Raw genomic sequence first — 12,460 nt, forward strand, 5'->3', positions numbered from 1 at the left:
TAATCCAGAATATATTACACCTTCCAATTATCCAAAAACAGGTTTGTTATTATCCAGGGAGTTGCATATCCAGGTGAATCTGGCAGTCGAGCACAAAACACTTGTGTGTAATAGCTTAAATGTTTGATAATACCGTCAGTTGGTCCCACTATCCAGTGTTTTGAAATAACTTCTGATAATGATTCTCTAAAAACGATTTACTTTGGTAGACTGCAGGAAAAGCAATGTGTGGGGAATCTCACTGGACAGCAGCAAGGGAGACCTCTAAGCGAGCCAACGAGTTGGATGAAGAAGGTGTTGAAATTGCTGTGTGTAGGCATGGATTTCTTCTCAAAGGTTGGTAGTTGTCTTGATCATTTTCAATACAAATATTTGTAGATAATTTGAAGCCTTACCTTCAATCTGCTTTGTACTCACTATTTAAAAAAAAAGAAGAAGCTTTAAATATGTATAGAGGAGAAATCCTTGCCTATCCGATGTTTCTCCAAAAAGAGTTCCAGAGTGCCTCACTTTTGGCAATGGACGTGACGTGTCAGTATGTACCATATCTTGACAAAGTTTCAGAAGCCTGGCCTCATCTTCAGCCCCTAAAGGAAATGAGACATTGCTCGTCTGTGATGCCAAAGCCCACAACACCAAATGCGAGGTGAGGATTTGAATTACTTAAACAACAATTAATGGTAAATCTGACCACTACACATGAGTCTGAACTGATCCAAGAGAATGTTTTAAGTTATGAGTTGTTGACTTTGAGATTTGCATCAACATTGATTACCTCACGCTTTAGATTATTTGGAATGCACGGAACCAGGAGGGTGCCGGCACCACTCTTGGTGAAGAAGTGGAACAAGTAAACAGCTTCTTATCCAGATGTGGCCTAACAACTAAATACATGGCCAAGTCAGGTTTGTGAACTTGTTTGGGCCCTGCCTTCCTGTAAATGTACACATTTATATTTTATAACATTGTAATGAGATGTATTCTTCTTCACAGCAAGAACTGACATGCTCACAGTCCATGCTATGGGCTGGAATCATCGCAAAGAGAATGGCCTCCACATTGCCATGTCCTCTAGATTCAAAAAAGTATGTTTGTGTATTGAAATGGAGATAACTATTTTAAGCTGTAAAATTTGACATTTAAGTCCACCCAATATATATAAAAATTACACCCCCATATAGACATTGCAGTGGTGCAGGACTAGAGCTCCGAAATTCATTAAATATGTTATTGTGTTAATTTCCTCCTTAAAATGCATACTTTTGGTTTATTTTCATTGAATTATTTTATAAAATGGCATGATTCTGTTTTGCTATTTTGCAGACAGCAGAAAAGACAGAGGCTGTAACTGAGAGCCTGAAGAAAATGCAGGACCAGTTGAATTGCTCTGATGACATGCTAGAACTGTGGGTTGATGATGTCAAACAGTGGGCCAGTAAAGGTAAGAACAGTGGCGGCTGGTGGAAAATATTTCTGGTGGGGCTATGGAAATGGTGACAAAACTGTGTGTGTGTGTGTGTGTGTGTGTGTGTGTGTGTGTGTGTGTGTGTGTGTGTGTGTGTGTGTGTGTGTGTGTGTGTGTGTGTGTGTGTGTGTGTGTGTGTGTGTGTGTGTGTGTGTGTGTGTGTGTGTGTGTGTGTGTGTGTGTGTGTGTGTGTGTGTGTGTGTGTGTGTGTGCGTGCGTGCGTGTGTGTGTGTGTGTGTGTGTCAGTCATACTTGCCAACCCTCCCGATTTCTGACAAAATCAGATTTACTCACGACTGTTTCCACTCTGACTTTAATACAGCTACACCATTGTTTGGTTTCCATGGTAGCGCATCTCTTTAGCAACGCGCGCAACACAAAGTCTGAGAGGGTGAGGAAGATGAAAACTGAACAAGAATCGACAACTCGACCCTCTGATCACTCCTTTCCTGTAAAATACAGGTCCAGCCCAAACATATGCTCCATGGTGCTACAGGCATTACCCTTACAACTACAATAAGCATGCAAATGTTAATCTACAGCTCCGGCGATCCACTAGCACCGGAGTCTACACCTGCAGACGCAGCCATCCCCCACTGTAGCGTCACCTTGGATACGAGTCTAAACAACTCACAGACACACAGGCCAGGGCGCTGAAAGGGCGCCCTTTGAGCATCAGATCTGACGACGCTGATTGGCTAAAATTATGTTTCGGCGGCATAGTTTACAGATAGCAACAGTCAGCTTGTTGGCTGCAGCTGCTCCGGCTGAGGGCTCCTTTCTACCGCCCGGACGAGAGAGGGTAATGATACACGCTGCGGCCAGGCAGGAAACATGTGACTTATCAGTAACTTTAGACATCGTAAAACTATTTTAAACGAGATTTTATTGTAGATTATACACTTTACTGATACCAACTATATAATATTTACCTTGTTCTTTAAAAATAAAAATAAAAAAAATATATTTTTTGGAAATATATATTTTTATTTATTTTTAATTTTTAATGACAATCAAACATGTGGGAAGAGGGGGGGCGGCGCCCCTAGCGCCCCTATGGGCCGGCCGCCACTGGGTAAGAACAATGCTGTTTTGACGTATACATAGATGGAGTCGGTTCATAAAAACTAAATAATGCTGTCCAAATTAAACTTTGTCCTTTAGTGTGCCTGTTAGTGTGCCTGTTAGTGTGCGATGTGCAAATAACAGACCTTGATTGTGTTTGAAACTTGTTTTCTTCTTTTTATCTTATTCATTTAGGAAGTGCATCAGCCAGTCCTGCAGATGCATGGTTGTTTGCAGATCTCAATAAAAGCACTCTTTGTGAGCATTTGCCAGAAAAAGCACTACCTTTACAGACAAAATGGTAAGCATTTTGGGACATTGATTGGTTGTGTTGATTAAATCCCGTCAGCTCTTTTGTAATCTATGTTTTACTCTCATTACAGATCGTAACAAAAGGCGTCAAAAGATCGTCCAAAAGGTTGCCCAAGGAAAGAAAGGGTTGCTAGAGGACATCCACAAGTACAACCAGCAACCTGATGGTGACCCTATTGACACCAACTCGGTTGTGGAGAAACTCTCAACCAAATCTGCAGAGAGCATGATCTGGCCTTGGCAGGAACCCAACAGAGGTGCTGTATAAAGATTTTACTTCTAATCTACAAAACTGTAGTAATAAAATGTGTTCATTAATGTGAAATGTTTATATTCATTCTCAGACGGTGTGGACATTCTCACTAAGAAGGGGCTGTTTGACCAAAAAATGCTTCTGTCACGACTGACAGAAGAAAAGCAGATCCTTGTGAAGGAGATGATGCAGCACTGTCAGTGCCTCAAGGACTCTGTATCAAAGGTCCAGACACTGATGGCCCCAGTTTCATTGATCACACAGACAGGAAGTAAGTGAACCACATGGATTTATTCACTTTAAAATACATAAGCCAATGTTTTTCAAACCAGCAAAGGCAAACACACTTTAAAGAAGATTTTATCCATCTGTTTTTATTTGAGTCTGACTGCATTCTAGTCTTTCTTGACCTAAATACGTTTTCTCTGAATAATTTTCACAATTTATATGTTTACTATATAACTTGTAGGCTATCCGAATGGAATCACAGATGAGGGGTACAAGGGCCTTAAGTGTCTTCTAAGGAGAAATCTGCATGACCTCAGACTCAAACAGCAGACAGTAGCAGGCGCATACAGAGGAATTCTGGAACCCAGTCCTAAGCTGGTGGAGGACGAGGACATGGAAGAAGAAAAAGACTGGCAAAGTGACAACAGCTCAGATGATGAAGATGACGCAGAAGAAGGGACTTGACTTGTGGAAAGTTACTTGGTGCCCTTATGCAGTTCTATAGTTAAAGCGGACATATTATGCTTATTTTCAGGTTCATATTGTGTCCTTATATCTGCCTTTACTGTTCTTCATTTTCACAGCTCCCTTCAGCCATTCTAACTTAATAATCAGATCTCAGCTAGCTGACTGTTTTAAGTGAATAAAAAGCTAGTAAAGTGACACCAAACACTAGCACACTAACACAGCTAGCTGACTGTTTTAAGTGAATAAAAAGGTAATAAAGTGACACCAAACACAAAGCAGTCTAACAACTAACCCGTGGTGTTTAGCTAGCTAACAGGCACAACACTAGCACGCTAACACAGCTAGCTAACATGTAGATGTTTCTGTCTGGATTTGATTAAGTGTGCAGTTTTTACATTAAAGCGGACATATTAAGCTTATTTGAGTTTTAAATGAGTGCTTCTACTGTGACATGTTTCCATGCTTTAATGTTGAAAAATTACTTTTTTTCTCATATTACCTGAGCTGCAGCACCTCTTTTCTTTACTTTGTCATGTGCATTATCATATATTGTAACCTGTGTTTTGCTACATATGCTCTTTTATCTTACCAAAATAGTAATACACTTGATTTTGTACATAACTGATGTCTGTAAATATTTACTGATACCCACTTGATATGTTATTACATTATAGAGTTGTCTTCACACATCAAATAATTAGCTTCGAACTGAGGTTACAGTCATTTATAACAGAGATTGATATTGGATGTTGTTAGAAATTAAAATCAATGTTTTGATGGTATAATGTAGCTTAAACATACCGTCAGTTCAAACGCTCTTTTATACTGAAAAACCAGAAATTCTTGTGCACAAGCAGTTAAGCTTTTATTCTGAAAATCCTTCATCTACGGTTAGCATGTAGCATGTGGCTAATATACGATTTCCTAAAGAGGTGAATTGAGGAGCGAAATGACTTGGTGTGGTGAAAACCGAAACCTACTGATTTAACACTACAACGATAGATGTCGAGATACTACCATGTTGAATATTAAATGAAAGTACAGTTTATTTGAATACATTATTGTTTACAGACGAGAGTAGCATGTGACAACATCCGGAATGACCGGCAACCAAACGAGCCGAGAAGTATTGTTTAGAGCAGTGGTTCCCAACCTTTTCCAACTCAGGGCCCACTTTTAAGTCTTAAATTTTTTCGAGGCCCACCTTCCCATAAATACAGAGGCCATATAATGCGTTCTCAAAGCACTTTTTTTTATTAAAATTTGAACATAAATGGAGCACTGAATACAAGAGAAACATGTTGGAAGCTCTACTGTACAGTCGCTAACACAGCAGTGAGGAGCTGTACACACACACACACACACCCCCACACACACACACACACACACACACACACACACACACACACACACACACACACACACATACACACACAAACTTTCTCTCTCTTTCGCTTTCTCTCTCTCACACACACACACTTTCTCTCTCTCTCACTCACTCACTCACTCACTCACTCTCTCACACACACACACACATTTATTAAAGCAGCTGTCCATCAACACCACACAGATATCAGAAATGACAAGCAACGGGCTGTCTGTAACCGGCTAATTATCAAATGATTAATAAATTACTATATCCATCAACAATGGAGAAATGCATTCTCATATATAACAATTTGACATCCAAATTATTAAAATTTGAACCTAAATGGAGCACTGAATACAGGAGAAACATGTTGGAAGCCCACACACACACACACACACACACACACACACACACACACACACACACACACACACTTTCTCTCTCTCTCTCTCTCTCACACACACACACACACACACCTCTCTCTCACACACACACACACACACACACACACACACGCACACACACACACTTTCTCTCTCTTTCGCTTTTTCTCTCTCTCACACACACACACACACACACACACACACACACACACACACACACACACACACACACACACACACACACACACACACACACACACACACACACACACACACACACACACACACACACACACACACACACACACACACACACACACACACACACACACACACACACACACACACACACACACACACACACACACACACACACACACACACACACACACACACACACACACACACACACACACACACACACAATTATTAAAGGAGCTGTCCATCAACACCACACAGATATCAGAAATGACAAGCAATGGACTGTCTGTAACCGGCTAATTATCAAATGATTAATAAATAACTATATCCATCAACAATGGAGAAATGCATTCTCATATATAACAATTTGACATCCAAAATCAAATCAAAACAAAATCCAAATATCAAAAGTAAGCCCATTAAATCGATAGGCCTACAAATAAACACAAATCCGTTGTAAAGATGATGTAAATTCTGCTTGGGCTCATTCATGAAAAATTACACTTTGTATTTTAACATTAAATCATCTGCTTACAAACAAACAAACCAGTGCACAGATAAAGTTCAAAACTATGCATGTAATGTTAAGCCTCGACAGCAGAAAAATATTTACATACAAGTAAAAGCAATACTTGCAACGAAATAAAATTAAAGCTTCTATAAAGCTGCAGTGGATCAGTCCAACAACAGGCCCACAATATGTTGACTCACCTAATGAGACGGCTGGTGTTGCATGGCGGCAACCAGATGTTTGATGTCTGGCACAATGGATGAAAGTTTCAGTCGAAGATCTGGCTCAACATTCAGTTGGTTTCTGTACTTAGTTTTTAATCCCACGAGTGCAGAAAATCCAGTCTCACAGAGGTACGTCGTTTGGAAAGGCATCAGGAATCTCACAGCTCTGTTAGCCAGATCAGGGTACTCAGAAGCAACATGAAGCCAGAAGTTTGTCAGGTGCTTCTGTGAGAAGATCAGCTTCAGCGCGGTGTCACAAGAGAGATCCAGGAGACTGTCTTGCTCTTTTGCACTCAAAGCAGCGAGAGCCTCATCACTGTGGCTGGCGAATGGGTTTTCTATCCAGTTGTACTGCACATCTGGGATGGGGAAGTATTCGCGCAGCTGGGTCCTCAAACCTTGCAGGTGCTCTCTGACAGCGTTGCTCACGGTGATGGGAAGTGGACTCTGTTCCGTTGTCAGAAAATCAGCCATATTTTCAAACGAGTCATAGTTTGACTGCTCGACACGCTTAGCCCACAGCGCCAGCTTTCTTATGGTTGCTTCAACTTTATTCTGGACATTGAATATGTTCACTGTTATCCCTTGAAGACCGAGGTTGAGTCCATTTAAGTGGCTGAAAATATCAGCCAGGTAACCCAACTTAGCCAACCACTCAAAATCCCTGAAGCGGTGTGCGAGTTCAAACGTTGTGTCGAGAAAAAACACATGCACTTCATCACGCAACTCAAACAGTCGCGTCAGGACTTTGCCTCGGGAGAGCCACCGCACTTCAGTGTGTAACAGTAGCTGGTGATGATCACTGCCCATCTCTCCACATAACACCGCAAATAAACGTGTTTGCAGTGGACGGCTCTTGATGAAGTTGACAGCTTTGACCGCCTCATCTAAAACCGTCTTCAGATCCGGGGGCATTTTCTTTGTAGCAAGTGCTTCACGGTGTATGCTTCAGTGGACAGATGTTGCCCGCGGAGCCACCGCTTTCACACGTCGGACAACCCCGCTGTGCTGTCCCAGCATTGCACGGGCTCCGTCAGTGCTCAATCCAACACATTTGGACCAGTCAATCCCATTGGAAACAATAAAAGTGTTCACAGTGTGAAAAATGGCCTCAGCAGTTGAACGGGTAGGCAGAGGTTTACAAAATAAAAACTCCTCTTTTATCTCGCCACCATTTTCGTATCGCACATAAGCAAGCAGGTTTGCCAGACTTGCGACGTCGGTTGACTCATCCAGTTGGAGCACGTAAAAGCGGCTCTCTTTTACGCTTTGGATCAGCTGCTCCAACACATTATCTGCCATTTCATCAATCCTTCGTTTGACCGTATTATCCGACAATGAAACGAGGTTGATAGGCTGCACTGCCTTCTCTCCCAACATCACCTGAACGATCTGTTTTGCAGCGGGAAGAATTAAATCCTCGCCGATGGTGTGTGGTTTTCCAGCTTTGGCAATGAGTTGGGAGACCCGAAAAGACTCTTCCACAGCATTTGTGTTCTCACAGCCCATATGCTCAATCACCTTCTTTTTGCTCTGATACTCCCTGAGCTTGTTCTGAAAAAAATCCCGCGGCTTGGTCGCATATTGTCCATGTTTTGTCTCGAGGTGACGGCGCAGTTTACATGGCTTCAAGGCTTCGTTTGACAAAGTCTCAAAGCACACGACACACAGCGGTAACGGCTCAGCTTCTGTGCCTGTCCAAAGAAAATCCCAGCGCTAAGTACTCAGCACTGTACTTTCTTCGAACTCTTCTTTTTGGTTTGACGGCCAGGAGATCACCGGTCGATTCACTGACAGCCTCTGGTCTCTCTTTCCTTTTAATACTCCCTGTTGCTAGCCAGCTATCCATTTTAATACTCTGCTCTACTCTAACTTAATTACAGTTTACACAATCAGCATCAATCAAGTGCAGAGCTGTCCCGCCGGTCCCGCAGCAAAGTAGTCCGGCCGATTACAACACATGTTCCTATCTCTCTGCTCGTCACATATCTAATATTTTAAGGAAAAATGCAATGATGAAAAGAATAATTACATTTTTTATATCATTTTAAATATTATTCTGTATATTTTTATCTGATTTCCCCCCCACAAAAATCATACTATTTTGGAAAAGATTTGGCGGCCCACTTGCAATACCTTCGCGGCCCACCAGGGGGCCGCGGCCCACAGGTTGGGAACCACTGGTTTAGAGTATTGATTACAGCGTTTAGAATGTGTTAAATGAAAAGTGATGAAAGAGAATATGAGGAGAAACGGCGTGTTAAGCATATATTGAATGTGAAAAGAACCTATCCTCTGTTTAAATGCAATAACGGACATTGGAGACGAGGTGAGCCGGCTGGCGGGGAGGAGCCAGCAGAGGATATATATAGCAGCGCCGGAGGAGAGATCCGCTGTCTTCTTCTTGCTCAGGAGAACCAGATCACAGCTGTTTTCTGCCGGAACAATATTCTGTCTGTAACACTACCGCGCCTTTTTTAATTAAAGTATCCCATTTGAATCTTTTCAGAGACTCCATTTAGTCTCATTTTAAAGCTTCTCTCCTGGACGCGAGAATAAAGAACATATTTAACAATTGGCGAGCTAGCCAGGATCTCGCAAAACCGGGAGAGACTACAGCAGGCTGCTTGCTGGACCCGCTGGCATCCATTCAGCACACAGAGAGCTCAAATCAACTAGGTATGGAGAAACCCAGAGGCGCGGGAAGGTATTTTGAGTGGGGGTGCTGAGGTGCTGGACTCCAGTGAACACTATTACGGGAACTATAGAGCACGCACAAAAAAACTCCCCAGACGCAAACACACAGTAAACCCGCGACTGTTACAATGAAGGCTCGATAATCAGCTCATGGCATATTGGCAGGGGTAAAGTGCTATTTTTTACGAGTGGGGAGCGGACCTCACCTCCTCTAGGGGGGTCCGGGGGGATGCTCCCCCGGGAAGATTTTTTTTAAATATTGAAGTTAAAAGCATCAATCTGATGCACTTTGAGAGCAACATTAAGAGATCTATGGATAACACAACTGTAAGCAGATGTTCTTTTTCTTTATGGATATTTTACAAATCACTCCCCTTTCAAACTGTATTCTTGTTTTACTGCCATATAGTATTTCATAATTGTTTTTCCTTTATTCTCTTATTTTTTTTATAACTATAATGATCATATGAAGGTGTGCCGCGGAAATAATCTTTTGAATAATTTTTGACCAAACCGTTTGAGACCCACTGAGATAACTTAGACTAAAGTTAACTATCTAAACACTCAGAGAGTTCTTTAGCTCACCTGAGCCTCTCAGTCTGAGAGGAGAGCTCTCCTCCAGCTTGTTGTGGAACAAACAGCTCCGTATGTCCGTTAGTGCAGCTAGCTAACCAGATGCTAACAACACGGTCCCTGCTGCTGGCACCGGTCCCTCTCTCTCTCCCCCTCTCTCACACACACTAAATGCGCTATTTCCGCACACACACAGAGCCGCGAGCTTGAATGACACAAGCACACTTTTATTTCCATCCAACTCTCTGATTGGTCTGGTGTCTTGCCTCTGTTGCATTCACTGAACACGGGAAATTACAGTCCTGCCGTCCTTTCTAGTGTCTTGATGAGGTTCACGTAAAGCACGGTTAATGTATTATATTATTGAGGTAGAATTGTCCGGGGCTACAGAAAAAACATTCGGGGCAGGCCAAAATATCATTTTACCAACAATGTGGAATTTATTGGCTACATATTACACAGATTATGCACAGCGGGAGTAGCAATAACCGTCAAATAATAATTCAGACAGGGGAGCTCCGCACCCCCTGCCTGCCGCTAGGGGGTGCTGCAGCGCCCTCAGCACCCCCCTTCCCGCGCCCATGGAGAAACCTGTTATATCGAATTCTTCAATAGTTAATGTAGGACAATGTTAGTTCTGTGTGTTTGACGGCGGCCAGCGGATCCTGAAAATAGCTGTGCAATTTAAGTTAAAACAAGCCTAAATTGATAAATATTGGTAGCATACCACGTGGCGTTGCTTTGTTACAGGCAGGGTGAGTTCAATTTCTTTTTTTCTATTTAACCCTGCATGCTATTCGTTTGTCTGTTAGTACATGTCGGCTAGAGGCCAATCACTATATGTGTCTTTTGTGGCGTTTTACGTTTTACGTGAATGGTTTTAGGCCATTAAGCAGTCGGGACTGCTTGAGGCAAAGACACAGCCAAAGTTTGAAGCTAAGGTTATTGGAGTGAGTGTTTTGTGTAACAACAGCGTGAGGCTGTTTTAAAAAAGTCCTATTTCAAGGAAAAGGCCTGAGTAGTTTGAAGCTCTCAGTGGTTACACCATTCTGTTTTTCAAGACATTGCGTTGTGGATTACGGCAGGAAGTGCGACATTCGTGCGTTAGATAGACGATATTCTTCTAATTGTGTTTGCTTAGCGTCCTATTTGTCCCATAAATAGCGTGTTTAAACAGAAGAGATGACCATACTGGCTCTTAAAGTCAAAACATTTACGTACATGGGTAGAGGGCTATGACGTAAGGGTATGAGGCCCATTTATCATTGTAAACTAAATGGAAATGTTATTTTAAACTACAGTGTTGTGTGTTGAATTTACTAGACAAAATATCACCTCACCAATTTCAACTCCAGGTGTTTTCTCAAATCCCTTTGTTCTTCAGGTCAAAGGTTGGAAAACCAGTTGCCATTTTGTCTTGACCTCATGTTCACGGTGAGCCACACGGCAGTCACCATTTCATGAAATGCTAATTGAAGTACTCTGTTTGCTTTAACACACTGAGGCTAGGCATTCCATCTTCTAAAGAACATCATACTTCTTGTTAGAGTTAGAACTATTGGAAGTACTTCTGCTGGTAAATGTGTATTGGCGGTTTTGTGAATATTCTTCTTTGCAAATGTGTTTTGGCGGTTATGTGCTGTGTTGTTTAACCATAGTGTAAATTCCTATTTTAAAGATATTTTTGAGGAAACTAAGTTTCTCCTTTGTTAAAAACGAGTCAGTTTTGAAACAGCTATTCCCTAGTGGATTAAGCTGGAATTTAAAATAGCGCACTCTGGTGGTAGTACAGAATTATTACCCAAATAGCGGAAACACCATAAAATTATGATTTTGAACCAAATTCATATTTCAAAATCAAAACCATACACGGTACAACTTTATTTTAACATTTCATATTTTAATTTTGCATATTTTTTATATATTAATTAACTTTATTAATATTTTACCTTAAACTTAAAAAAAAAAAAAAAAAATCTATAAAAATAATAAAACTTTGAGCAAAAAAAAAAAAAAAAAAAATTAAATTAAAGTTCGGACGAACAGCAACGAAGGTGCTAGTCAGAAGATTAGTGCTTCATCTTTGATAGGTTAATAAATAATTAGAGAACATGTCACCAAAACAAACTAAGTTGAGACTAGACGCAGGGCCAGGCTCAACCGCAGATATCAAGGAAAGGGTAAAAATCAGATCCGATGCTTTAACAGTTTCAAGTAAAAGACAGAGGACATGGATCAAAGCCGGACAACCCTCTTGGTATGGACCTGTAAACATTGCTATGAACAGAGCTGAAAAAAGAAAAGCTATGGTTGCAAGTCTGGTACTCCACCTGGAAGATGCCAGCCAAGGATTGACAAACAGCTTACATGTGGAAGAACTCGGCAGAATAATGAAAAAGGAACTCAACAGAGGAATGGAAGAGAGACGAAAGGCAGTTGAAGCCCATAATGACATTGTTGCAGATAGACAACAGAGAGAACAAGAAGAACGAAGAACCGGTGCATATACCTCCATGCCATTGATAGCGGCTGGAAGAGGAGGATTTCGATACAAATCATGGACTCACAGGGACATGGAAGCATTAGTGTCAAAGCTACCTCCACTCACGAAAGGAGGTCAGAAGTGGGTGAATGATCTGAAGAGATACACAGCCCAGGACCACCTGTGCTTGGGAGACATGAGGGACCTGCTCGGACGGATTGAAAGACGA

General features: G+C 41.6%; 1 protein-coding gene across 1 annotated transcript; it reads left to right on the forward strand.

Annotated features, from left to right (window-relative positions):
• Positions 1-892: 892 nt before the first annotated feature.
• LOC307014300 (uncharacterized protein) lies at positions 893-4,909 on the forward strand (the record flags this gene model as incomplete). The annotated part of the gene is made up of 8 exons (XM_079642173.1): positions 893-905; positions 994-1,085; positions 1,324-1,441; positions 2,630-2,640; positions 2,726-2,831; positions 2,914-3,099; positions 3,187-3,366; positions 3,565-4,909. 8 exons carry the CDS (start codon positions 893-895, stop codon positions 3,786-3,788), a joined length of 930 nt encoding a protein of 309 aa, XP_079498299.1. The 3' UTR covers positions 3,789-4,909.
• Positions 4,910-12,460: the final 7,551 nt, after the last annotated feature.

Source organism: Notothenia rossii (assembly GCF_949606895.1).
Source record: "Notothenia rossii genome assembly, chromosome: 8".
Classification (NCBI taxonomy): Eukaryota; Metazoa; Chordata; class Actinopteri; order Perciformes; family Nototheniidae; genus Notothenia; species Notothenia rossii.